At 37.7% G+C, this 27,892-nt stretch overlaps 6 protein-coding genes across 11 annotated transcripts in view; 3 read left to right on the forward strand and 3 right to left on the reverse strand.

Moving 5' to 3' along the window:
• Positions 1-11,326, forward strand: LOC6039504 (gamma-tubulin complex component 5). The gene is made up of 4 exons (XM_038258810.1): positions 1-227; positions 286-2,067; positions 9,908-11,126; positions 11,183-11,326. The coding sequence occupies exons 1-4, from the start codon at positions 147-149 to the stop codon at positions 11,224-11,226; spliced, it is 3,126 nt and encodes a 1,041-aa protein (XP_038114738.1). The 5' UTR covers positions 1-146; the 3' UTR covers positions 11,227-11,326.
• LOC119768621 overlaps positions 8,030-27,892 on the reverse strand; it is a 25,394-nt gene continuing 5,531 nt past the window's right edge. The window contains exons 1-4 of one of the 4 annotated variants that reach the window (XM_038258811.1): positions 9,409-9,616; positions 9,039-9,311; positions 8,239-8,339; positions 8,030-8,169 (exon numbers count right to left, since the gene is read on the reverse strand). In XM_038258811.1, coding sequence (XP_038114739.1) covers positions 8,268-8,339; positions 9,039-9,311; positions 9,409-9,411 — 348 coding nt within the window. In that variant the 5' untranslated portion in view covers positions 9,412-9,616 and the 3' untranslated portion in view covers positions 8,030-8,169; positions 8,239-8,267. Of the gene's footprint in view, positions 8,170-8,238; positions 9,312-9,408; positions 9,617-27,892 lie in introns of those variants that run through there. The other 3 variants (XR_005278108.1, XR_005278107.1, XR_005278109.1) reach the window with 3 other exon arrangements.
• Positions 11,258-11,997, reverse strand: LOC6039506 (DNA-directed RNA polymerase II subunit Rpb4). Its single transcript, XM_001849057.2, has 2 exons — positions 11,786-11,997; positions 11,258-11,724 (listed from the first exon to the last, which is right to left on the reverse strand). The coding sequence occupies exons 1-2, from the start codon at positions 11,847-11,849 to the stop codon at positions 11,369-11,371; spliced, it is 420 nt and encodes a 139-aa protein (XP_001849109.1). The 5' UTR covers positions 11,850-11,997; the 3' UTR covers positions 11,258-11,368.
• On the forward strand, positions 17,888-19,390 carry LOC6039509. Of its 3 annotated transcripts, XM_038258814.1 has the most exons (4): positions 17,888-18,096; positions 18,275-18,290; positions 18,656-18,841; positions 18,902-19,390. In XM_038258814.1, exons 3-4 carry the CDS (start codon positions 18,666-18,668, stop codon positions 19,299-19,301), a joined length of 576 nt encoding a protein of 191 aa, XP_038114742.1. In that variant the 5' UTR covers positions 17,888-18,096; positions 18,275-18,290; positions 18,656-18,665; the 3' UTR covers positions 19,302-19,390. The 3 variants fall into 3 exon arrangements, with proteins under 3 accessions (XP_038114742.1, XP_038114741.1, XP_038114740.1); XM_038258813.1 differs by lacking the exon at positions 17,888-18,096 and having other exon boundaries at positions 18,165-18,290; XM_038258812.1 differs by lacking the exons at positions 17,888-18,096; positions 18,275-18,290 and adding an exon at positions 18,451-18,571.
• On the reverse strand, positions 19,320-20,434 carry LOC6039510. The gene is made up of 2 exons (XM_001849061.2): positions 20,174-20,434; positions 19,320-20,116 (listed from the first exon to the last, which is right to left on the reverse strand). Exons 1-2 carry the CDS (start codon positions 20,333-20,335, stop codon positions 19,334-19,336), a joined length of 945 nt encoding a protein of 314 aa, XP_001849113.2. The 5' UTR covers positions 20,336-20,434; the 3' UTR covers positions 19,320-19,333.
• The window catches only part of LOC6039511 (dynein light chain Tctex-type), a 23,312-nt gene continuing 16,032 nt past the window's right edge, over positions 20,613-27,892 (forward strand). Inside the window, exon 1 of the mRNA XM_001849062.2 lies at positions 20,613-20,815. Coding sequence (XP_001849114.2) covers positions 20,795-20,815 — 21 coding nt within the window. The 5' untranslated portion in view covers positions 20,613-20,794. The remainder of the gene's footprint in view (positions 20,816-27,892) is intronic.

The following is a 27,892-nucleotide window of genomic DNA, read 5'->3' on the forward strand; positions in this document are numbered from 1 at the left end:
TCAAAAATCAAAACATTCCGTTTGTTGTTCAAAATTTGTTTTCTCCGCGGCTCCCGCAGTTGCTTTCTGTTTTCCATTATTAAGTACTTATAACAAATGAAATTGAGTGATTAGCTGGTTGTTTAGTGTTAACTTACTGTTAAAAAATGTCCCAAGCCTACGAGGAACGCGAAGGCTACATCCAGCTGCTGATTCCGGAGCTGATCCAGCAGCTGACTGGTTTCGATGTAGGTTTTAAGTTAACATTGTTTGTTAATCTTGCTCTAAGTGATGGTTCTTTTACAGGAAACGGAAGAAAACTTCACACTGTGCCACCAGTTTGCGGTGGCCACGATCCGGAACCACCGCTTTCTGTCGGTCAACAGCCACGAGATTCGGCGGCGGGCGGACGGATTGATGCAAAACTTGCGCATTTCAAATCTGGAACGGGTAGCGGACCAGTTCCGCGGGTTGTTCGAGGCGTTTGTGGTGGAACCGGCCTGCGCGGATCATTACGTGCACGACATTCAGTGGTCGGTGCTGCTGTTTCTGATGACGGTGGCGCACAATCCGGTGGGGGCGCTGAAGGAACGGGTACGGCGCGGGTCGCCGGTTGCGATGTTGGAAGCGGGGTCGGGGTCGGAGGTTGATGCCGTTGAGGACGATGAGCGGAGGGAGTTGGTGGAGGAGCTGAGGGAGGATGATATTGAGGTTGGGAGAGGGAGGGAGGTGGAGGATGATTCGGAGCTGAGTGAGTGGACGGATTCGGAGGGTGAAGAGGAGGGAGAGGGAGAGCAGGTGGTTCCTGAAGTGGTGGAGGAGTCGAAGGTTGAAGCGAAGGAGGTGGTTATTTATACGAGAGTTGAGTCGCCGAAGCGAGATTTGGGATATGAGAGCTTTGATGCTTCGGGATCGGAGAATTGGCTCAAGGAAAACGTCCAGTCGAACTGGTGGCAGAATCCGAAGGCCAAAGCTGAGGTCAACAGCTCGCATGAGGGCGCCTCATTCTGCGACTATTGGAGTCAAACGATTTTGAAGGCTTCCCACAGCTTCATCAAACCGGATCCAGTTTCTACAGTGTCAGAGTATTGTTTAATTCGAGAGATTCTGTGGATGTTTACAAATCCAGCGAATTGCAAGTTCTTCCGAATCGACGACGATCAGGTTTGGATCAACTCGAACGTGTCCCTCTCGAGTACAACCGAGCGTGGCCTGCACACCTTCCTGCTCAACTTCACCGAACATATGACGATCGTGTATCGCTTGCGAAACTTTTGCCAGAAGGTCGCCAACACCTCGAGCAAACCCATCCCCGCCCCGTACAGCTTCGAATGCTACGCGTCCGGCGTGCGCGACTTCCTCAAAAACCTCGAAACCACCGTCGTCGATCTGGAAAAACAAGCCATCGCGCAACAACCCGACCGCATCTTCACCATCATAACCCTGTTCCACGACCTGGAGCCCCAATTCCAACTCCTGAAAAACCTCAACGACATCCACCGCTACTCCGTCCTCGACTGGACCAAATTCCCGGCCCACATCGCCGTGGCCCACCTCCTGTCCGGCCTCTTCCGCAGCGTTAAACTCAGCGGCAACCTGGCCAAGTCCAACCTCGCCTTCTCCCTCCTCCTTTCAACCCTGAAAGGCTACATGAACATCATCGACATGTGGTGGACCGAAGGTCGCCTGGACGACTGGCGCGAAGAGTTCCTCGTGGAAAAGACGTACTCCGAGGCGGACGGAACAAGCGTCACCGGCTATCGCGCCCGACTCTTCTCCAAGTGTAAGAAGCGCTCGTTTTACGTGAGTGCCGCAATTTCCGAGGTGATCGAAACGGACGCCATCATTCAGCTGTTGATGCACCACTCGCTGGAGGCCGGCTACACGCTGAACATCTTGAGCTGTTTGGACCGGATTAGTGATTTGAGGAGCGGATGCGCGTGGGAGGAGGGAATGCTGTACGTGGGCTTTCTGGAGGCGATCGTGGACGTGCTCGACGGGTTCCGGACGGTGGAGGAGAAAAGTGAAGCGGTGGCGGCGTTGGAGGGTGCGGAGGAGTCGAGACTGCAGGTGGAGAAGTTTGCGAAGGTGGGTTTCCTTACTCAGAACTTTTTGTAATTATTTTTGCCTTCCTCACCTCACTGAGGCAAGGCTATAAAATCACTCAAAAATTGAACTTTTTAAATAAGCCTGCCAGATATACCTTTACGGAGTTCAATTTGTTGGGTGATGACGCGCGGTCAATTATGTGGCAAAAAAAAAAAAAAAACGAAACTATTGGCACTACGCCCCCCGGGGCATGGCCTTCCTCTAACGTGGGATTTCTGCTCCAGCGCCTCTGACGAGACAGGAGAAACCGGGACCGACGTTTTACTTCACCATCCGATAGAAGCTCAGTGGATAAGGCGGGAATCGAACCCGCGTCTCATAGCATCATAGGGATCGGCAATTATGTGGCATTGTGTGTGAAAAGAAGAGAATTTTATTTCGTGTTTCATCCTGATTGGCTTGCTCAAGTCCTTCCTACATCATCGTTGATCGGGAGGCACGACGTCGTGTGAATTGTTGCATTAAAATAAGTTTAAGTATTACTGTAAATGACTGTAAAAAAGTCCTTCCTATATCATCAATGTCGTCTGGGTAATCGTGATGAAAAATTACATTTATTCAGTATTTAAATACCTGTGCGCGAGTGTTTTGGTGTGCTAATTAGAAAGACCTTCCCATAGCATCGTTGCTCGGAAGGCTCGCCGACGGGTTTGTTATGAAAGTCCTCCCCATAGCATCGTAGCTCGGGAGGCATCGAAAAGCCAATACCTTATCCTACTAACCCAAAAAATAATAATCACGTGATGCTTGAAGGAGATGCTGTGGATTCAACGGTCTCAAGCGGTATCAACAAGTATATAGCGAAAAACTGTGTGCTTGATGAGTCTGCAACTTCAACTATCGGACTAACATTCCTCCCTTTTGTTGAACTGCAGGCTTCTTGGGAGGGCGCCGGTATTGACTAATAAAGTCGGGGTCTTCAGGGGTTAAACAGTGAACGGATGGTTGGCTCCCACTGATCATTTTTGATTCATTGTTTAACTTCAGCTGATCTGTCAATAACGGAGTAGCAGCTCATTGGCAGTCAACCTTGCTCATGCTCATGATCATGCTCAAGCCTGCCAGATATACCTTTACGTATACATATTGACTCAGAATCAAATTCTGAGCAAATGTCTGTGCGTGTGAATGGACGTAGAATTTTTTTTCTCACACACTTTTCTCGGAACTGGCTCGACCGATTTTGTCCGGATCTATGTTTTTGGATTTGCCTTCAGGTTCTTTAAGTCTTTTTTAAATTTCATCCGGCTTGGTGCAGTACTTTAAAAGATATGTTCGAAAAACTGTTTTGGTTGATACTAAAAGGGTCATTATTTACATAATTTGAAAGCTCCGGCGGATAGCTGTCGGAACTTTACGCTCAGTGCACGCACACAAACACTGCAGTGCTTTCAAATGGTTCATTAAATTTATCATACCTAGATGGCAGCACTCAGATGTATAGTGTCTTTACTAAGTAAGCGTTAGCCAAAGCTTTCGTAGTGTGTGGTTGCAAGGCTTTTAGGAGGAAGGCAGCAACCACCTTCCGGTGGATTAAGTAACGTTTTTCTATTTATTTAAAAATGTTCTTTGTCATACTGGACATGTCTGTAACATAACAACCTTTTTCAAATTACGGGAATATTTTGTCTTGAAACTTTTAAATACAATTTGCCCAAGGGCAAAAATCAAGTGGAGCATATTTTTTTGTTTTTTTTTTGAAATTTCAAAACACGATCGAGATATCTCGATAGTAAGTTACGAATTACCATCGACAAATCTCGATCTACCATCGACAAATTACGACTTATGTACCATCGAGAAATTATGATCGTAATTTTACTGTTGAGAAATCTCGATCGTGGATCGAGAAATTACGATCGTAATTTGTAAATATTTTTTTATTAAAAAGAAAAATTTATTTTTTTACTTTGAAAAAATCACAAAATTAAAAAAAATCAATTTCTTTTAAATTTCAATGGATTTGAGACCAATAATTCCACTCTCTCCACCACACTTTTTGAAATTTTTAAAAATTTTTGAAAAATTTGAAATTTTTAAAATTTTAAAATTTTTTGAATTTTTTGAATTTTTTGAAATTTTTGAAATTTTTAAAATTTTTAATTTTTTTAAAATTTTTGAAATTTTTGAAATTTTTAGAATTTTTGAAATTTTTGGAAATTTTAGAAATTTTAGAAATTTTTGAAATTTTTGAAATTTTTGAAATTTTTGAAATTTTTGAAATTTTTGAAATTTTTGAAATCTTTGAAATTTTTGAAATTTTTAAAATTTTTGAAATTTTGAAATTTTGAAATTTTGAAATTTTGAAATTTTGAAATTTTGAAATTTTGAAATTTTTGAAATTTTGAAATTTTGAAATTTTGAAATTTTGAAATTTTGAAATTTTGAAATTTTGAAATTTTGAAATTTTGAAATTTTGAAATTCTTGAAATTTTGAAATTTTGAAATTTTGAACTTTTGAAATTTTGAAATTTTGAAATTTTGAAATTTTGAAATTTTGAAATTTTGAAATTTTGAAATTTTGAAATTTTGAAATTTTGAAATTTTGAAATTTTGAAATTTTGAATTTTGAAATTTTGAAATTTTGAAATTTTGAAATTTTGAAATTTTGAATTTTAAAATCTTTAAAATTTTTAAAATTTTTAAAATTTTTGATTTTTTTGAAATTTTTAAATTTTTTGATTTTTTGATTTTTTTGAAATTTTTGAAATTTTTGAAATTTTTGAAATTTTTGAAATTTTTGAAATTTTTGAAATTTTTGAAGTTTTTAAAATTTTAAAAAATATGAATTTTTTGAAATTTTTGATTTTTTGTTTTTTTTTTAATTTTTGAAATCCTTGAAATTTTTGAAATTTTTGAAATTTTTGAAATTTTTAAAATTTTTGAAATTTTTGAAATTTTTAAAATTTTTGAAACTTTTAAAACTTTTGAAATTTTTGAAATTTTAGAAATTTTTGAAATTTTAGAAATTTTTGAAATTTTTGGAATTTTTGAAACTTTTAATTTTTTTTAAATTTTTGAAATTTTAAAAGTCTTGAATTTTTTGAAATTTTTAATTTCTTTGTTTTTTTTTTAAATTTTTGAAATTTTTTAAAATTTTTAAAAAATTTTGAAATTTTTGAAATTTTTGAAATTTTTAAAATTTTTAAAATTTTTGAAATTTTTGAAATTTTTAAAATTTTCAAAATTTTTGAAATTTTTGAAATTTTTGAAATTTTTAAAACTTTTGAAATTTTTGAAATTTTTGAAATTTTTGAAATTTTTGAAATTTTCGAATTTTTTGGAATTTTTAAAGTTTTTTAAATTTTTTGAAATTTTTTAATCTTATAAAATTGTTTTTTTTTTAATTTTTGAAATAAAAAAATAATTTTTGGAATTTTTAAATTTTTTAAATTTTTTGAAATTTTTGAATCTTATAAAATTGTTTTTTTTTTTTAATTTTTGAAATAAAAAAATAATTAAAAAAATTAAACTTTAAAAAAAATTCAAATTTTTAAATTTTCTCAATTTTTTCAAATTTCTAAAAGTTTTGAAATTGTCAAGATTTTCTTTTTTTTTAATTTTTGGAATTTTTAAATTGAAATTTATTAAAGTACCACATTCTTAAAATAAAGCAGAACAATTGTTTTCAATGTTTTCATACATTTATTTCATACAATGGAATACAGAAATAAAATACATTTCATTCATAATAACAAATCTCCAGTCAAAGGCCTCTCCGTCCCAGCTCCGTCAGTATCGTCCAGTCCAGTCCAGAAATTCGGCATCTGAAATGACAAAACGATACATTTGTAATTATTTGTAATAAATTATTTGTTAACGATCTCATAACTTACCTTACTAATCCATCCAATATTCATCGCATTTAATCATCATCGTCATCGTTATCAATCGTCATCATCATCAGTAACTGAAAAACGCTCCTAACAAGAAACAGCTCATGAAACGAGAAGAAACATTAAACAATTCAAACAAAAACAAGCAAACCAATAACCGCGCAACACATCGAACCACAAAACAAATGGCGCAACCACATCGAAAATTTTGAATAGCGCAATCGCAGCAACCAGGGCAAAGAATTCGTACGAGAATTTTGACAGGTGTAACACCAAAAATATTTTATTTGTTTTGAATTTAGAATGGGAAGTTCTGGAACCGATTCTGGGGAATCTTTAACCAGAACCGTGTAAAAAGTCGGGATTGAGGATGCCTCAACTGTAAACTCCTGAACCTGGGCTTCATCTGAAAAACGGACATTTTTTTTTTGAATTTGGGAATACCTTTAAATTTGGTTGTTCCGGAACTTCCTCCAAACTAATTTTGCGAACGTAACGTTCTGGCGGTTCCACAATGGAAGCCACCTCAGTTGGCTCCGAACATTCAACTGAAACGATTACCGTTGATTCCTCAACCGGATCCACCGGTTTTTCGGATTTTTCCAAAGAATCGTTTAAATTTTGCTCCGTGACCGGTGGATCCGGTATCGGAGCAACGGTAATCTCTTCGATTTGGCCCTCGATCCCCCCTGAAATAGACAAATCATTCAAAGTAGAATTTTGATCTACGGGCGGTTCCGGAATCGGAACCGCCGCAGTATTGTCCAAAGAGTTATTTAAAGGAAAAGGAATTTCAATTACCACCGGGGCTTCCGGAACCGGATCCGCCGATTCATCGGAATGGTCAAAAAAATTTTGAAATTTTTGAAATTTTTTGAAATTTTTGAAATTCTTGAAATTTTTTGAAATTTTTGAAATTTTTGAACTTTTTGAAATTTTTGAAATTTTTGAAATTTTTGAAATTTTCGAAATTTTTGAATTTTTGAAATTTTTGAAATTTTGAAATTTTTAAATTTTTTAAAATCTTTAAAATTTTTAAAATTTTTAAAATTTTTGATTTTTTTGAAATTTTTAAATTTTTTGATTTTTTGATTTTTTTGAAATTTTTGAAATTTTTGAAATTTTTGAAATTTTTGAAATTTTTGAAATTTTTGAAATTTTTGAAATTTTTGAAATTTTTGAAATTTTTAAAATTTTTGAAATTTTTGAAATTTTTGAAATTTTTGAAATTTTTGAAGTTTTTAAAATTTTAAAAATATGAATTTTGAAATTTTGATTTTTTTTTTTTTTAAATTTTGAAATCCTTGAAATTTTGAAATTTTGAAATTTTAAAATTTTGAAATTTTGAAATTTTGAAATTTTAAAATTTTTGAAACTTTTGAAATTTTTTAAATTTTTGAAATTTTTGAAATTTTAGAAATTTTAGAAATTTTAGAAATTTTAGAAATTTTTGAAATTTTTGGAATTTTTGAAACTTTTAAATTTTTTAAAATTTTTTTAAATTTTTTAAATTTTAAAAGTCTTGAATTTTTTGAAATTTTTAATTTCTTTGTTTTTTTTTTAAATTTTTGAAATTTTTTAAAATTTTTAAAAAATTTTGAAATTTTTGAAATTTTTGAAATTTTTGAAATTTTTGAAATTTTTGAAATTTTTAAAATTTTTGAAATTTTTAAAATTTTCAAAATTTTTGAAATTTTTGAAATTTTTGAAATTTTTAAAATTTTTGAAATTTTTGAAATTTTTGAAATTTTTGAAATTTTCGAATTTTTTGGAATTTTTAAAGTTTTTTAAATTTTTTGAAATTTTTTAATCTTATAAAATTGTTTTTTTTTAATTTTTGAAATAAAAAAATAATTTTTGGAATTTTTAAATTTTTTGAAATTTTTGAATCTTATAAAATTGTTTTTTTTTTTAATTTTTGAAATAAAAAAATAATTAAAAAAAATTAAACTTTAAAAAAAATTCAAATTTTTAAATTTTCTCAATTTTTTCAAATTTCTAAAAGTTTTGAAATTGTCAAGATTTTCATTTTTTTTAATTTTTGGAATTTTTAAATTGAAATTTATTAAAGTACCACATTCTTAAAATAAAGCAGAATAATTGTTTTCAATGTTTTCATACATTTATTTCATACAATGGAATACAGAAATAAAATACATTTCATTCATAATAACAAATCTCCAGTCAAAGGCCTCTCCGTCCCAGCTCCGTCAGTATCGTCCAGTCCAGTCCAGAAATTCGGCATCTGAAATGACAAAACGATACATTTGTAATTATTTGTAATAAATTATTTGTGACCAAAATCAAAACTTACCTTACTAATCCATCCAATATTCATCGCATTTAATCATCATCGTCATCGTTATCAATCGTCATCATCATCAGTAACTGAAAAACGCTCCTAACAAGAAACAGCTCATGAAACGAGAAGAAACATTAAACAATTCAAACAAAAACAAGCAAACCAATAACCGCGCAACACATCGAACCACAAAACAAATGGCGCAACCACATCGAGAATTTGGAATACCGCAATCGCAGCAACCAGGGCAAAGAATTCGTACGAGAATTTTGACAGGTGTAACACCAAAAATATTTTATTTGTTTTGAATTTAGAATGGGAAGTTCCGGAACAGATTCTGGGGAATCTTTAACCAGAACCGTGTAAAAAGTCGGGATTGAGGATGCCTCAACTGTAAACTCCTGAACCTGGGCTTCATCTGAAAAACGGACATTTTTTTTTGAATTTGGGAATACCTTTAAATTTGGTTGTTCCGGAACTTCCTCCAAACTAATTTTGCGAACGTAACGTTCTGGCGGTTCCACAATGGAAGCCACCTCAGTTGGCTCCGAACATTCAACTGAAACGATTACCGTTGATTCCTCAACCGGATCCACCGGTTTTTCGGAATTTTCCAAAGAATCGTTTAAATTTTGCTCCGTGACCGGTGGATCCGGTATCGGAGCAACGGTAATCTCTTCGATTTGGCCCTCGATCCCCCCTGAAATAGACAAATCATTCAAAGTAGAATTTTGATCCACGGGCGGTTCCGAAATCGGAACCGCCGCAGTATTGTCCAAAGAGTTATTTAAAGGAAAAGGAATTTCAATTACCACCGGGGCTTCCGGAACCGGATCCGCCGGTTCATCGGAATGGTCAAAACAAGAGTCTGTTAAATTTTGCCCCAGAACCGGCGGATCCGGTTCTGGAATTCCCCCCGCCGAGTCATCACCCCCGTCAACCCGTCCGCCACCCGCAACCCGGTCAACGTCAGCTTCGTCCGTACGCGGAGTGGCCAACTCCTCGACCGTACTGGCCTCTTCGGCGGCCGCAGCGGCCTTTCGCCCTTTACGGCGAGACATTTTCGCACCCATTTCTCCGGCTATCTGGAATGAGAAAAAGAGAGAGAGAAATATTAGTAAGTGCGTCTAACCTCACCAACGTCCCAAGCGGGTATGGCTGAACAGGGGGTCTGCACTTGACCATTACAACTTTCAGCTTGTTATTTTCTCGTAACTATGGCTACCATGGTTACGCGAGTCGTCCTTGGCGATCGTTGTTGTTTTTCGCAACCAAAATGGTCGGCTCCTGCGATCAACGCAAAAATTTTGTTTTTTGGTTGGCTGTCAAAAATTGACTACCAGAATAAATTTTTGTTTTGAATATTTATAAACTAATATCCTCCCCTCAATTGCGGCTGAGGACACAAGCAAAGGCCAGCAGAGCCAACCAAGACCCCTACACAATCCCCCTTCCCATCCCACGCCTTGTCCTTAACATCAATCCCTTCCCTACTAACCCCGAGTAGGCCGCGGGTAATCGGCTCCCCTCTCACTAACATTTACACACAAGATCCTCTGTAATTATTATGTTTTTTGTAATTACAAAAGCCGACTCGGTCCTAACCAGGTCCCAGTACCGAAAAGGACCTAATAAAAATAATTTTATGAAAAAAAAAAAAAAAATCCTCCCCTCATTCCAGGAAACCGTCAGCGCGTCCAAGCTGCAGAACCTGCGTAACCAGATTCGCGAGATTTGCGACGACGAGCTGCTCATGATGGCGCTGGACAGTTCGCTGCAGCTGGCCTGCACCGACGACGACGAAGATGACGGAGAAGAGTGTAAACTTCCGTCCGCGCCCTCGCCCAGCTGCCTCACGAATGCCCACTCGCTGTACACGCGCCTGAATTCGATTTCCGGCCAGCTGATGCTTCCGCTGGAACATGTCCTGTTTGGGGCGATCAAGAATCTGATGGAGACGAAGCGGCAGGCCGCGAACCACTTTGTGACGACGATCTACAAGGAGGAGTTTCTGGTGCTGCATCATTTGAAGAACGTCCGGAAGGTGCTGCTGTTGGAGGCGAGCGATTTGATGTATTATTTCTATAATGATCTGTTCAGGAGGATCGAGGCGGGGGAGAGCTGGGCGAATCCTTACTTGCTGACGATTCAGTTGAACGATATTTTGGCCTCGCGGTTTAATGATATGACGTCGCTGTTTACGATCGAGATTGTTCCGGAGCACAAGGCGGAGCCGACGACGGTGCTGGACGCGATCGATAAGCTGAGGATTTTGTACGATCCGGGAAATGATTTGAGCAACATGATCAACGAAGAAGCGATGGCCAGTTACAACTGTTTGTTCCGGTTTCTGTTGAAGGTCAAGTGGGCACTTTGTACGTTGGAGTCGCTCCGTTTCCCGGAGTGTTACAAACGCCGACCGCCGTACGAGGAACCGTGCGTGCTCGACCTGAACCTGAAGCGTCTTTCGATGCTCAAGTTCTGGATGATCTTCTCCGTGCAGTGCATCCATTCGCACCTGATGACGCACGTGCTGCAGTCGCTCGGGATGCAACTGGACGAACGGCTCGAAGCGGCCGACAATCTGAACGAAATGATCGCCGTCCATCGATCGTACATTGGGACCATCTACGATCATTCGTTCCAGACGGACGACAGCAAACCCTTCCGCGAGGGCGTCATCCGGCTGCTCAACCTGGTCCACATCGTGCGGGACGAGTGGAACAGCAACGTGCTGTACGTGGAGATGGACGCCCGCGGGGACATCGAGGACAACAGCATGATCGGAGACTTTATCGCGAACGCCCAGGTCGGAATGCTGGAGACGACGTACTGCAAGTGCCACCAGCAGCTGGCGGAGTTGCTGAATCGGGAGGTTTATGCGAAGCGGAAGATGCATCGTAAGTTTGTTCCTTGCTTTACAAAAAGAAGTACTCAAATCCTACTCTACTTACAGTGGCCGCCCTGGCAGACGCCTTCAGCTACAACGTTCCTTACTAAAAATGTCGTAACCGTAAGTAAAACACGTTTATTGGAGTCATCTTCCAGTTTATTTAGTCACCCTCGTCTCGTTAAAATAAATACAATGTTAATCCTCAAATCAACAGACTTCCTTCAAGTAGCAAAAAATGAGAACCTCCCTTCAGTACTGCAAGCTGCGCTTCGTCCCAATATCGTCCAAAATCTGCCGCAGCTCCTCGTCCTCGAAGCGGCCCTCCAGCGACGGAATCAGCGCCTTCGCCTCCTCGGGCGCCTCCGGGCACAGGTTCCCGAGTGCGGCCAGCTCGAACTTGTGCAGCTTCTTGGACATGAGCAGGTTGCGCACGCTCGCGATCGTCTCCTTGTTCTTGAACTTGCGGAACAGCCCTGTGTAGTTGTACGTCTTGAGGAACACGTCGGAAAACTCCTGCTCCTCCTCGGACGACTCGTTCTGGTTCTTGCGGTGCTCGAGCAGCATGTGCACCTCGCTGATGAGCAGCGTTTCGGCGTTCTCGAACTCTGCGTGAAAAAATCAAGATTCAAGAGAGGATCGCTTTTACACACTAGTTGGAATGTTTACCTTTGGGAAACTGCAAATCGGCGGCGTCCTCCTCAACCAAATCGACGGGATTGTAACCGGCCATTGTGTAATTAATTTGTTTGCTTTGTTAGATAGTCGGAAAAAAATTAATCGCTTTCAAAATTTGCTTTTAATTTTTGAATTTGAAGGAGACGCAAAAAATCAGACGCGCACTTCAAAATTCCGTCCAAACTGTTTTTGACAGTTGCCATTGTTTTGACGTTTGCCAAGCGGCTTCATTTTCGAAAAGAGAAGACAGAGGCGTTCGGGCTAAACATTTTATGGGGGTAATTACACCGCAATGACGCTAATTCAAAATTACTCTGATTTGAATAAAAAAAAACTGTGGAAATCAATGCACACATTTCGAAAACCTCTGAGATGAGTCAGCCTGTTGGTACGTTCGTTTGATGGATAGTGCCACACTGAGTGCCGCACTCAGAGCTGTCAAAGTGTTTCTTTGAAGAAACTCGCGCTAGTTCCGCACGAGTTTCGCCGCCATCTTGGAACTGAATCTCTAGTGCCGCACTCGATATTTTTTCAGTTTCATGTGAGTTCCACGCGCACTGAAAAATGACGTTCGATTGAACACTGAGCAAAACTTACACAGCTCAACGAAGTGTTCTACACAAGATCTGGCCCTGCTGTACAGAGCACTCAAATATCAATCGCAAAACACTTGAAATTTCGGTGATTGGCCATGAAATAATGTCAATAGCCAGAGCCGTACCTTGGATCTACGGCGCACTTGGCGAAGCATCAATTTGGCGCCCCTCCCAAATTAACAAGCATTTTGATAAATTGATATTGATTTTTAATTATTGCTTCAATATGAGTTTTGATTTTATAATTGCAATTGGAGACCTAAATATGATAAAATTCAGAAACACTGTTATTGTATGTTTTATTGTTCATATAATATGAGATAGGTTGAATCGAAAATTTATTACAGGAGTTAATTTGGCTGAATATTTTCTCAAATTTCATAAAATCGATAATGACAGCAGTTTTTTTTTAATTTATTTCTCAGATAAATGCACGGAATTAAATGCTCAATCATAATAAATTTTGCTATAACTTGTTAGCAAATTTTATATTTTTAAGCCTGCATAATTTGAACTGATCTAGTCTTAATTTTATTGTAAAAGCGAAGAACTTTCCAGGATTCGAAAAATAATTAGCTGACTTGGCTTTGGATTTCATTTCGATAATTACAACGAAAAAAATTTAAAAAAATATAATTCGATGACCGTGTGCTATCTTGTTCTATCTAGATGGGAATCCCAGCAAGCTTAGCTCAAAAGAGCACACCGGCATCGAAGTATAATTTTTCAACCTGCAGCGGCAAAACAAAATTTCGTAAAAAACAGTTTAAAAATTTAACCCTCTCCCGCCCATGGTTACTCCAGAGCACCAAAACTTTGAACTCAAATATCTCGGAACTGACACAACTTTTCATGGTGCTTTAAGTTGCAGGTGTTCATGTAGAATGTATACTAACATCTCCCCAAATTTCATCAAATTTGGTTAAGCACAAGCAAAGTTACAGTGTGAAATGTAATCAAAAATGGGCCAATTTTAGGGAAATAAATAATACCTGTTTTCGAAAGCCCGTAAAAATTACCAAACACAAAATTTTATGAAACAAAAAATGTTTTGCTATCATTTGAACCTTGGACAAGAACCCCTGTGAATAACATTGTGAGTTTGGACCGGTTTTAAGTGTTTTTCAACCTTTTTCATTTGGTGCACCAGAGCACCACCTAGGCATATGAGCAACTAAATATTCAGGAGCACTTTTTTCTAAATTACAGAAAAAGCTTTTTTTTTATCAAAACAAAAGTTTATAATCGTTTTGACTATTCATAAACAAGACAAAACATTGTTATTAGACCGATAGTTTTATTATTTTCCTCATTTTTCATGAAAATGGTTGTTTGTGGGTTTTGAATGAGCCAATCAAAGAAACCTGAAAATGCAGAGATTTTAGAATTTGTAGTTGATACTTCAGAAATATGGTCTTACAGCAAAGAATAAGTAGTTTTTAACACATTTCGAAGCGTTTTAAAACAAATGAACCAATAGATATGAAGAAAACGAGATTTTGTGGTTCAAAAAAAAGTTGCTCATCTTCCTGATGGTGCTCTGGTGCACCACTTCAAATTCTACTTTTTTGCCCCAATTCGATGTTTGTGGGTCAAAGTAAAGTATTTCCTGCATTATTGCAACAAAATTAAGCCATTTACTATTTTTACGATAAGCAAACAGCTCTGGGCGTTAGAGGGTTAAATTACCGGCCACGGTTTCAACATTTCAATTAAAAAAGTGTTTTTAAATGCATTAGTAGCACATTTGTTCGCCAAGAGATTTCCGAACTGGTTGTTGAACTCATTTACTATGTTTTCCGAACGTTCCCGAGAACTCTTGAACGCTGGAAAAAGCGCACGTTTTTCTTTTGTTGAACATCTCTTCATCCGTTAGAAAAGTCCGTGTTTCGAGCTAGTTTTGCAGGTGCAAGTCATACTTGCATAGAGAACGTTTTTTGAACATGTCATAAGAACTCATGACCATAAGATACTGAACCGGGTAAGGTAAACGTCGTTAGAACCGTTATATAGGGCAGTTTGCTAAACATATGATAACATATATGAAATGAATCATCATGTCTGCAAATGTCATTTTGCTTTTCGAGTTCTACAAGCATGTTTTATTTAAGTCAGAATAAACTTCAAAATGAACTATTCTTAATCCGTTGCTTGATTTGGCATTTGTGTTACACAACCATGTTGAATAATGGTTTTTTGATCAAAATGTGAACAATTGACCAAATTTTCTGACACTTGTTCAATAATTAACGTATAAAAACGCTAGTGAAGCAATTGATCAACAAAAACAATAAAAAGCGATGTTTTACTTGCTACTTGGGCCGTTCAGTTGTTTTGCAATCATAAGTTTCCAAAATTTCTAAGTATCGACGAATTTTATGTTTTGTTAGAAAAAAAAAAAATAAAAAAATATATAAAGATGAGAAATTTTTATTAATTTTGAGTGATTTGCCCACACGATTTTTGAGAATATATTTCATCATTTATTTTTTTTTTTATTATGTTTCGCATTGATATTTATTTTCATATGTATTTATTTGTTTATTTTTAATTCGTAAAATTAAATTTTATATTCTAGAAAAATATTTTTGTGCAGAAAACTATACAAATAATTTCAAACCTTAATTAAATATTATTTTTTGGTTTTAACTTAAAAAAATAGATTGTTTTTCATTATCAAAGCTTTTTAGACGATTTAAAATGTAAACAACACTAGTTAAGCTAAAACATAAAAAGTGATGTGCTCTGAAAAACACTTTTTTCTTGGTCTTATTGGTGAAAATTTACAACAGTTTTCCAATTTCAAAAACCCTTGTATTTTGAAAAAGAGTATGCAAATTTCAATGCACGAAGTTGATTATTAAAGGGGAAATCGTGCTGAAATTATTACAAAGGCCATTTGTTTTAACTCGAGAATGTAAAAATTTCAAAAGAAAGGTATATGTTTTAATGTTAAAATAATTCCCATTTCATAGAATATTGTGATTCACAGCCAAATTAACGTGATAATAACAAATAGCGGGACATTTTTATAGTCTGGAAGGTATGACTTAAACTTCATTATACAACGCGTTGCAACGGTCCAAACTTTAACGTGTTTTTATTTTGAGAATTTCTTTTAAAACTCCTTTAACTTTCTGTCGCTTGAGCGCCCCTTCTTCGATGAAAAAAATAATTTAGCATTAAGTATGAATTTTCAAAAAACACTTCAGTAGAAATATTCATAAAATTGACTTTGGCGCCCCTAAATATTGTTTTTATATTTTAAACCAAATAAGTTAATTGTAATTCTATTTTATAATTCGGCACCCTTTCTGTTTCAAATATCTAATGAAGATGTTATAGCTGACATGAAAATTATGTACAATCATCGATTTTGGCGCCCCCCAAGGGCTGGCGCCCTTGGCGGTCGCCAACTGCGCCAACCCCTAGGTACGGCGCTGTCAATAGCCAAACGCTTGAATTTTAAATGGTGTTGAAAACTAAAAGTACGTACAAGCGATTTACAGGTTCTCGTTTGCTAGTCGTGCACTCTACCAATGCGGCGGCTGGCCAGTTTAAGAAGGGAGAGTTTTTTGTGCTATTGGTTCTTGCCTCGCTTCTAGCCTTCGATGAAAGTCGCGCAAAAATCAATCAGTGAAACACATTAAATTCATGTGGATAATCACGTTGACTTTGAATAGTGCCTGTTTTGGGTAGATCTTTTCAAGTGTTTTGCTCATCACTTTGAATAGTTCAAGAAGGTGGGGCAAATTCATGAGCAAAACAATTGAAAAGCTTGAGCCACCCGAATGAAAAAAACATGTTAAAAAATACCAAAAAGTCAACCGCCTAAATACTTGCATTTGATAGTGGTTTGGATTGATGTTGAAACACAAACCAATTAGATCTACGATGTGACTTTATTCAATCATTCAAGTGTTTGGGCACTTGAATAAAAAGTGTGGCATATTTTCAGTGAACCAAAACTGACACCGACGAGTGCGGCACTCAGTGCCGCACCGGCTCTTCAAACGAACGTACCAACATGGCCTGCTTTTTCTGTCATGATACTGGGGATCGTTCTTTTATTACGTAACGCAGTTGGGGGATTGGGGGAGGGGGTCGGTGGCCATGTTACGCTCCATACAAAAAATTTGAAATTTGTTTGGAAATTTTGTTACGAGGGGGTGGGGGGGGGGGGGGGGAAGGGGTGTATAAAAATCCGTTTTTTTTTGCGTTACACTGAGCAAAACTTACACAGCTCAACGAAGTGTTCTACACATGATCTGGCCCTGCTGTACAGAGCACTCAAATATCAATCGCAAAACACTTGACATTTCGGTGATTGGTCATGAAATAATGTCAATAGCCAAACACTTGAATTTTAAATGGTGTTGAAAAATAAAAGTACGTACAAGCGATTTACAGGTTCTCGCTTGCTAGTCGTGCACGCTACCACTGCGCCGGCCGGCCAGTTGAAGTCGGGAGAGTTTGTTGTGCTATTGGTTCTTGCCTCGCTTCTAGCCTTCGATGAAAGTCGCGCAAAAATCAATCAGTGAAACACATTAAATTCATGTGGATAATCACGTTGACTTTGAATAGTGCCTGTTTTGGGTAGATCTTAAGATCATTTTCAAGTGTTTTGCTCATCACTTTGAATAGTTCAAGACGGTGGGACAAATGCATGAGCAAAACAATTGAAAAGCTTGAGCCACCCGAATGAAAATAACATGTAAAAAAATACCAAAAAGTCAACCGCCCAAACACTTGCATTTGATAGTGGTTTGGATTGATGTTGAAACACAAAACAATTAGATCTACGATGTGACTTTATTCAATCATTCAAGTGTTTGGGCACTTGAAAAAAAAGTGTGGCATATTTTCAGTGTACGTAAAAAAGAACGCTCCCCAAAATATTTGTATCATATCCCCCCCACCCCCCGATCGCCTAGAGTGGTGCGTGTCTCGACTGAGTTTTGATGCTTTCGACCAGTTTAGATCGGTTTCAAACTAGAAATTGTGTCTTAGATAGTTTTTTTTTCTGTTTTAGTTTGAGGTGGCCACTTTGTTGGAGAGCTTTCACGATTGTTGCAAAATCTCTGAAATCCGCAATAAAAAAACAAACCCAAAGTTTTTTTTTTAAAGGAGCTATAGGCTATTGTTTTTCATATGTTTATAGGACCCATTAAAAAACTGTACAAATCAATCAATCAAACGATTTTCAAACCTTCAACACGATCGTTACTCTGCTACTTCAAAAAATAATTTACGCACGTTCAAAATCACTCAGTTTTCTTCAAAACCGATCCTACTCAGAAATGAGTTAAGGGGGCATATGTCAGATTTGAGTGAATTTAACTCAGAATTCCACGAAAACTGAGTGAAATTCACTGAAATTAGACAGATGCCCCCTTACTCATTTCTGAGTAGGTTCGGGTTTGACGAAAACTGAGTGATTTTAAATATGCGTGTTTGACAATAACTAAATTATTTGAAATAAGAGTGTACGTAGCAAAACACAAAAATAAATGATTCTAATCGTCTGATTAATTCAGAGAGGATTTCAAGGAGGATTCGATAATTCAAATACACCCTAACCAAAAATCTAACTTTTCATTCGAATTTTTCAGTTCAACCCATATAACCTATTTTATGGTTGTAGTGCCTGAACTCAAAAAATCGTATGAAAAGTGGGATATTGAACTCAGAAAATCATGATTTTTGGTAAGGGCGTACAATGATAAAAATAACATCGAGAAATTAAAAGTGAGAGTGTGTGCAACATGGAGTTAAACTTTCTGTGCAGTTTCTGTGAAGGTTCCCACGGCACTTCGAAAAGTTTAAACCCATGTTGCACGCACACACTCTCACTTTTAATTTCTCGATAATCCTGGTGGAACAGCACAATTCGTATAAAGGTAAAAAACTAAAACTTAGCATCGTGTAATTTTCGGTAACAGTGCACAAATGACATGAATTTCGTCATTTCTACACCTTTTTTATGGTGGTTCATGCACATTGTTCCGTATATTTAAATTTATAATAAAACTTATAAAATAGATTACATTGGGTGGGATCGGGTCTATATATTTACGAAAAGGACGATATACTGACCATTTGTTTTAATGTGTCAATAGTATATCGACTCATCGGTCGAAGAAATATGTAGATCCTTCTTGAGCAACATTTGAATGGGGCGGTACGACATTGCTCTAACGGCCTTTCTTCCCATTAAAACTCCCCATTGAAATACCGAATTTCTTAAAAACTATTCAATTTTCAGTCGAACCGTCATGGAACCTCTAACCAGCATTCCTCTTCCAACGTACTGCGAACACTACGAGCCCCTTTTGGTAGAAGAGATCGCCCTGGCCCGCCATCCCTGCACCGTGCATTACGGCAAATGCGCTCTCATTGGGTATCTTCGCCCAAATGTTCTAGAGTCGCTGGCGATTCCCAGTTTGCCAGAGTAAAATTGCAATTTATTTGAAAATTATTCTTGGAATTATTTTTATGTAATATTTTTTAGGGATCTTCAACTTCCGGACGGAGCCACCCAGGTCGCGCTGAGCTGCGGCAACTATTACGGATCCATTCCTTGCAACTGCACGGTGCGCATCTTCGGGAGTGTTCAGCTTAAGGGACCGCCGGAATCGCCGCTGACTAGTTCTAGAGATCTGGTTGCTTATGTGAAGGAAATGAGAGCTGATTTGGTTGAAAAGGGGAAAAATGAGGTGGAAATTGAGCGATCTTTGCAAACGATTGTTGAGGCGATAGCAAGGGAATATAGTCCGTTTGTGGACGTTCAGGGATGTGAGAAGATTGAGCGCGCGAAGGAGTTGATTGGTTGCAATTTGAGGCTGAAAAGGATCAATAAAAAGTTGGGACCACGGTTGGACGCGATGGCTAGGGAAATGTTCGATGGTTGAGTGAGGAAAACGTTTTGTAATTGTAGTAAGTTTTATTTTAAGTGTAAAAATAGAGTGAAATGTGTAACTAAAATAAGAAAGTTTAAATAGTTGTCTTGTTTTACTTGCTCCAACAATGCTAACACTAGAGGATCATCTGGATTGATCGCCTCGTTAAGAATGGCAACAATTGAACTTAGCTCTGTGGAGTAAAGTTTCAAGAACTTACTTTTTGCTAAGTTGGACTTAACATACCTAACAATGGCACTAATTAAACTCTGTGAGTTTGGATAATTTGAATAGTTTTCAGCTAAATGTAAACTAACATGCCTGAAAACCTCCTCGTTGCAAATGATATTTCCTAACCTAACGAAATCGTCGTTGTCCTGAATGCTTGCGGAATCTACAAAGTTAGTTTTGAGAATTTTCTCAACTAAGCTATCAATTTCTTTAGGAAAAATTGCAACCAACCTGCTGATAAGATTGCTTTTACTACTTCGAACAGCGTAATGCCAAGTTTGTCTCAGAAATCCCTCCAAACTTCCCGCAAAGCATTCCGAGAATGGAACCAACTGATCGAGCAAATCCGTTAAAACTCGCTCGTTTGGTTCTGAGCTGGAGTTTAGCTCGCTAAAGCCCATGTTCAGCACTAAGGAGAGATTGTGAGAAATCTCTCGACAGTGGCAGGAATCTTCCTCGTCGTCGCAGGTCCTGTCGTTTGACAGGATGAGGTTCGTCTTTTCAACGGGATCATCCGGAGGGCGTTCCAACAGATTTATCAGCTGATCTTCCGGGATGTTTGAACTGCTGCTTTTGAGAGTTTTTATAAGGGTGCACTAAAACAGTTTCAAACTAATTTTTAAACGCATTTGATGGAAATTTAATTAAATTACAAGCAACTCGTCAGCATCTTCGTCCTCGTCGTCCCAGGCGGAATCTACCAGCGTGTCGAGGGCCTTGTCCAGCTGGGCTGCCTCTGCGGGGTCGTGGAACCGGTTCAGCACAATCCGTCGTCGCTGGGAATCGCAGGAGCACTTGTACTGGAGCGAGTTCATTGCATTTTTTATGAAAAATAAACCTAAGAAAAAATTATTGATTTCGCGCCTAAATTCGAATTTGCCGGTTTCACACAAAATATAAATATGTTTACATCCGAACTGGTGTCGGAACTTCGGTCGAAAATGCATTAACAAGAAGAAATCTACACGCACATGGGAAATCACTCAGATTTCGTCAAATCCGAATCTGCTCAGAAATGAGTACAAAAATGACAAACGTCATCTTTTTCCTCTTTCGTCATTTTTCGCAGACTTTTTGGTGCAGCTTGCTTTGGTTGACAGATCATCAACGAAGGTAGCAGCTGTCACTTCGTTTGTGGGAAGAGAGTTTTTTGGTGCGGAAAATTCTGTGTTTTTCGGCGTTGTTCCTGCTGCTCCACGGAAGAATCGGTCATTTTGTGCTTCTAGTGTTCCGGAATTCAACAAGTCACCTACGCCCTCCCCCACCCACACACAATGGATGACGGCCGGGAAGAGGTAAGAATCGACAACTTGGATCTTTCCAGAATTTCCGAAAAAAAAGAGTTCCGTTGGATCTTTTTCGCTCCCGCTCCTTCCCCCTCCACCGCCAAGAGTCTGCCAGCTGACGTCGAGTTATTTCCCGCCCGCGCAGCGTCCCGCATTCCCGGACTCTCGGGGTGGCTTGCGTCATTTTTTTTTGCGGGGAGGTCGCATCACCGATTAATCATCCTGCTTTGGTGTTGTTAGATTATGCTAATCGGCCAATGCGGCCAATTGCGCGGCGTTTTACCGTTTTGTAATTATAGAATTATTACGGGAACGGGGTCTTGCGAAATCGTAATATTTGTCGGGGGAGAGGACAATCATCATCACTTTTGCGCTGTCATTTATTTGGCGACGAAAATGGAAATTGATTCGCTCGCTCGAAATGTAAATAAATCGCCTTCAGAGTTTGTTCCTTGGCGAGTGGATTTGGGTCGCGAATTGTGTGATACAGAAATATTTATTTTTCAAGTGTAAAGAAACACCCTCGCAACCGGGCGGAATTTGATCGATGAAAAAAAGTGGTGAGGAGAATTCGAAATCGAAGAAAGATGATTTTTGTTGAGCTGGTTGGGTACAGATTGTTACGCTTTGTTTGATTTGATTTCCTGTCTTTAGAGGTAGAATCACTGATTAAGCCACGGAACGGCAAGGTCAAGTGTGAACCTTGCTGTTGTTGAGAAGGGCCTTCAATCTTTTATTGTTGACCGAGTTTAAATTGAGTAATGTGAGCTGAATCTACTGGTAAATGATTGGCCAAAGTATGACCAGCGTGCCAAATTTTGCCACCAGCAGATTTCCAAAAAAGTGTCCACGTGTTTTTTTAAATTAAATATTTCTTTATTGAACTTTCTTATAATAATAACATTTCATTTACATGCTAAGTGGTATGGCCTAATGCTCTTCATCTTTGTTGTATTTTTCGTTTTATTATTAACTGTTCACATTTATTCCCTGGGCTTTGTCATAATGAGTGTCATAGGTTTGATGCTTGTTTGGCAAAGAGTATGATTTGATTCGATGTGGAATTAAAATCGAAGTGTTCAGTATATTGCTGAAGCTTCCATTTTTACACATGGACACCACTTCATGCTGCGAGAACCCACTTTGGCGTAGTCTCAGGGCTTAATCGATGGCCGGTAAGCTGTCATCGAGACAAGGAGGTTCTCTGATAGTGGAAATATCACATTTGTACAATGAACCGCTACATATGTGATTTTTCCCTATCTTAATGTGGGTGTCAGGTTAGGATGCGGGTTTAAAAAAATAGTGTTTGTAGAATTTAGGATTTTAACTATAAATATCAACTTTTTATATTTGCCTTTAGTTATTTAGGGACAAAATTAGTAACAGTGAATTTATTAATTCTATCAGAATCGGTGATTTTCATTCAAGTAGCATAAAAACCATTCTGATTTGTCAAAATTTCCATAGAGTCTCGATCAATCAATAGTGAAATGATATCGGACTAAATTCGTTGATCTGTTGAACTAACGGTTGTCGGATTATGATTGTATCGACCATTGTTGCGAATCGAGGATCTACTGGAATTCTGACGAACAAATGGTCGTTTCTTTTTCAGTTCACGACTGTTATTTTTTTGTTTTTAAAAGAAGCCAGACAGGTTTTAAAAGAAACGTTTTTTGGTTAATAATTGAAATGTCGGGGATTTGAGATAAGAGTAGCTTTCGGATAGGTTGCTTTAAATCTTGTATTCAATTCAAGTTATGTAGTTATCCGCAAATGAATATTTGGACTTATATGAATGATTGAACATTTTGGACCTATGAATAACACACAACTGTGCATTTATTCTAGAGTCAGATCCATACAGCGTCAGTGTTTATTTGGTCGAAGTGTACTAATTCATTGGCAGATCTGGTTCTAGTTGTAATGTACGACAAGACTACTGACGGACGTGACAGGACGAGGGCCCAGTTTAGAGGTTTCGACATCAACGATGTGCGGCTGGATCACCCTCCCAAAAAAAAAAAAAAAAAAAAAAAAAAATTATTAACTGTTCACATTTATTTTATTTAAATTGTTTTACATTATTGCATTGAATCGAATACATTTGGGTAAAAAAGAAAAAAAAATCACTTTAAATAAATTCATTGAACTATTCAAATCACTAGAACGTGTAAACTACGAACTGTATTTTAAGATAAATCCTCCAAGCGTTCTTACTTGTTCCGCACGAGTTTTGCAACCACGCAGTGTTGTTGTCATCTCGATGAAAATGTTCAAAAGTTCTTGTGGTGAAAACAGGTCACTACTGCCTTCATCCGTTGATGCTGGTTGGTTTTCCCTCGGTTGCTGACTGAAGCCAGGAGGTGTTGTATTCTCTGCAACTTTTTGCCGCTGGTTCAACGGCAATGGCTGCAGATTTGGAACCACTCGAACAGATCCCGCTCCAGGTGAAGCTAAAGCAAGATAATCCACGTCCGTGAATGCTGGTGGTGTTTTATGACGATTTGGTTGGTGCCTCGTCGTCGCTTGCTGCCGAATTTTTACAAACTCAGCTCGTTTTGGGCAGCTACGATTCTTGGTAGAATGGTCGCCGCCGCAATTGAAGCATTTCGCTTCGATGTTCTCGTTGATTGTTTCGCAAGCTTGAGTTTTGTGCTCACCTCCGCAGGTTGCACAACGACTCTTGATGAAACAGTTCCTTCCACCATGCCCAAACTGCAAACAGTTCGAACATTGTGTCACGTCACGGTGCACTGGACGACAACGTTCCCAAGTCACGATGATGTTGAAAATTGCCCGAACTGCTTTCAGCTCAGACGGCGTTGTCGATCCTTTCTCGAGATGAACCAGGTACAGTTGATCACGATACTTGATGTCCTTGTTGTGTCTCGTCATCTTGAAGACTTCAATCACGTTCAACTTTAGAGATTTGAGCTCATCTTTCAACACATTCACATCCATGTCGTACAGGCCACGGAGGACCTGTTTCATGGGGCGTTAACCTGGATCTTCATGGCTGTAGTATTCGATCTTTGTGTTGTTCAGGAAATCCCGAACGTAGTTGTAATCCTTTCTGGTAGGTAGCAGAATTTTGAGTCCATCAGCACACAAGCTAATGGAAGCTCTTAAAGCACCAGATTTGATAAACCCGGTCAGCCACTTTCGCACCGAATCCGATGACGATGTTTTCACAAAAATGGGTGGCAACTTTTCCCGTCGTTCAAATTCTTCCTTCTCGCTCACGTCCACAGGGAGGGTAGCGAACTGGTTTCCAGACGAATTTTGAGCGTCCTTGCTCAAACTGCCTGGCTTTGCAGGTAGCGCTTCGACATTCTTTAGCTTCTTCAAATCTGCCGATCCTGCTGGTGAGGACCGCTTCTTTTTCTTGCCGTGGGGCATTTTTTGCACTTTTTAGCATTTATTTAGTGTTGGAGGGACGCACGTCTGCCCCGCTGCTCTGTTAATCACAGACTGATTCAAATTGCGTTTATTTCTGCAAGAATTGAACAAATGCTGATATTTTATTTGGAGAAAATATTCAGTGACCTCTTTTCTACATTCTGATTTAATGCTATATGGTTTTCTAGTTAGACATTTTCCAACACATTCAAGGTGTGTACATGGGAGCTGCGGGTTTGTTTGCATCAGATTTGTTATCTCTTTTTGCAAAAGTTTTGTTTTGGCATGTGACTTATAGCCGGTTTTGTTAACGCCCGATGTTGCAGCCAACATATCGTGAAATTAAAAGTGAGAGTGTGTGCTACTTTAATTTGTTCATTTTGCTTATTATTTTCGCGCGTACCATTGATTATAATACAATCGGGCAATTTGACGATTTTGGTGGGATATTGTTGGACCAGGACAACCGATTGTAAGATTAGTCATTTATACTTAAAATACGTGCTAATAAATGTTTTAGCTTTTAGCTGATAACCACAAAACAAGTTCCAGCTGAAATATTTCAGGAATAATTTTTATTAATTTGGTTGATTCCGGAAATATTTCAGCTAAAACTTTTTTCTTCTTTTACAACCACTAGATTATTTTGTACATTTTTGGGCCCTTCTAGACAGTAGAGCTTAGTAAATGAACATTTCTGTTCAAGAAAAACAAATTTTGGTCAATTTTATCAAAAGTTATGGGCAAAACACGATTTAAAAATGCTCATTTTCAAATTGAGATTAAAGGAGTTAAACAAACAAGACCTCCGAGATATTTTCAGCAAATGTACTTTCAGATGCTTCTAAGAGCGAGGTCAAACTCTACCACCTTTTCAAGTTATTCACATTTCAAAATGGCGTCTTTTTCGTCGTATTTCGACTATAACTTTGGTTCAAAAGGTCCGATTTACGTTCTCTTGAAAGATAAATGTGTGTTTTGATAAGCTCTACAAATGTCTAGAAGACATCAACTCGCTACGACATAAGCCTGAGTTAATAAATTAAAAAAACTCATTTTTGCCTTCCTCACTGAGGTAAGGCTATAATCCTGCTCTAAAAATGAACTTTCTATTAAAAGCTCCTAGACCTACCTTCATGTATACATATCTACTCAGAATCGAAAACTGAACAAATGTCTGTGTGTGTGTATGTGTGTGTGTATGTGTGTGTATGTATGTATGTGACCAAAATTCTGAGTTTTCTCAGCACTGGCTGAACCGATTTTGATCAAACCAGTTGCATTCGACTTGGTTTAGGGTCCCATACATCGCTATTGAATTGTTTGAAGTTTCGATAAGTAGTTCGAAAGTTATGTATAAAAATGTGTTTTCACGAATACCCGGATCTCAATTATATGCATGTAAACGATGTCCGGATCCATCATCCGACCCATCGTTGGTAAGGTAATTGAAAGGCCTTTCCAATGAGTCCAAAACATTGAAGATCTGGGACCCTGTCTCGAGTTATGACCACTTAAGTGATATTTATGTACTTTTTTGAAGCCGGATCTCACTTAAATGTATGTAAACTATGACCGGATCCATCATCCGACCCATCGTTGGTTAGGTAATTGAAAGGCCTTTCCAAAGAGTCCAAAACATTGAAGATCTGGCAACCCTGTCTCGAGTTATAACCTCATTAATTACACATTGTGCTCTTTTTTTCTGGATCTAAAAAAATGATGAAACCACCCATATACCCATTTTTGGTAAAAAGTGAGGAAGGCATCAACCACATAGGTGGATTAAGTTAGTTTTTCAAAAGCACCTAAACTTAAATTATAAAAATGGCTCTAGAAACTTCCCGTTTCAAGATAGGGCTTTGTGCCCTTCAGCAAAGTTGCTTAGAATGGTGTTCCCTACAACTTTTCTGAAGATACCAAAGCAAGGGGCTGGAAACTCTAATATTACTTAAGAATACTGAGTATACTAACGATATTCCAGTATACTTATTAGTATACTAACCGAAAAGCAATAAACTGTCAGTATATTAAGATACTCTCAGTATATTGGTAAGTATACTGGTGATATGTAAAGGAAATAATAAGTATACTAACATATATTTTGATATACTGGTTAACATAATAATTATAGCTCTAAGAGTTTCCAGCCCCTTGTACCAAAGCGCTATCTCGTCATCCCGCCGAAATAAAAAAATCTGAACCACCCTAAAATTTGGACCACCTTAATGTCCACCATACCAAAAGATCCCTGACTGAAAAGTCCGTCGGACGTCCGTCGTTTGTCGCCCGTGCAATCGTACGACGTCGTACGACAATGTCGCGCGACTTTCGCACGAATGTCAGACGTTTTTGCACCAAAATGTCGTATTTGTCGTGCGATCGATAATCGAAATTGTACGACATTGTCGTACGACATTCGACCGACGTCGCACGGTTTTGTTATTCAGAATGTCGTGCTATTGTCGTGTGCTGTCATTTCGGATTTTTAGGTTATGTTGCAGTTGAAAAAACTGTTGTTTTGTTTTAATTGTTTTTTTTTATTCAAACTGTAAAAATTTCACAAAAATATTTTCTTGTACTTTTAATTTCACTTGCGGATCGCCGATTCTTCCCCAACTCGGCTTTCTTCTGGATTTGCCTTGGCGGCAGCTTCCGGCTTGGGTGTTGGTGTTCTTCTGAGGCGGCCGTGGCAGCATCTTGGTCGTGTTGGACTTTTGCTCCTCGACGAGCTGATCAAATCCGGATGCGACGCCTTGGCAACGATCTTAGATCTCCGACGGATTGATGTTTACCGGAGTACGAGAAAACGTGGGTTTGTGGAGTGACCACAAGGGGACGCATGGTTTCCGGCGGGATAATAATAGAATATGAATGCCTGAAAAAAATATATCATCAATCAACAATTGGCAAGAATTTTTAAATCAAATTCAGATTTCAATAACAATAAAAATAATAATAAAATTTGAAAAATGTATTTTTGAAATATAAAAGAAAAACTAAATTTATGAACTCTCAAAATTTAAACATTTAAAAAGAATTATAAATAAAAGATGTCTAGATAGATGATGGAAAGAAAAAAAAAAAAAAACGAAACTATTGGCACTACGCCCCCCGGGGCATGGCCTTCCTCTAACGTGGGATTTCTGCTCCAGCGCCTCTGACGAGACAGGAGAAACCGGGACCGACGTTTTACTTCACCATCCGATAGAAGCTCAGTGGATAAGGCGGGAATCGAACCCGCGTCTCATAGCATCATCGGGATCGGCAGCCGAAGCCGCTACCCCTGCGCCACGAGACCCCCGAGATAGATGATGGATTAAAATTAAAAAGCTCAAATTATTGCAATTAGTTTTAAAATCTGAGAATAGTATTATTTGAAAATTGTACCTTATTTAAGAATGCTAAAAAAAAACCAAATTTTTAAAATTTTAAAGTTCTAAAATTTTCAAAATTCTTAAATTCTTAAATTCTAAAATCCTAAATTCTAAAATTCTAAAATTCTAAAATTCGAAAATTCTAAAATTCGAAAATTCTAAAATTCTAAAATTCTAAAATTCTAAAATTCTAAAATTCTAAAATTCTAAAAATTCTAAAAATTCTAAAATTCTAAAATTCTAAAATTCTAAAATTCTAAACTTCTAAAATTCTAAAATTATAAAATTCTAAAATTATAAAATT

This window comes from Culex quinquefasciatus, chromosome 3, assembly GCF_015732765.1.
Source record: "Culex quinquefasciatus strain JHB chromosome 3, VPISU_Cqui_1.0_pri_paternal, whole genome shotgun sequence".
Lineage (NCBI taxonomy): Eukaryota > Metazoa > Arthropoda > Insecta > Diptera > Culicidae > Culex > Culex quinquefasciatus.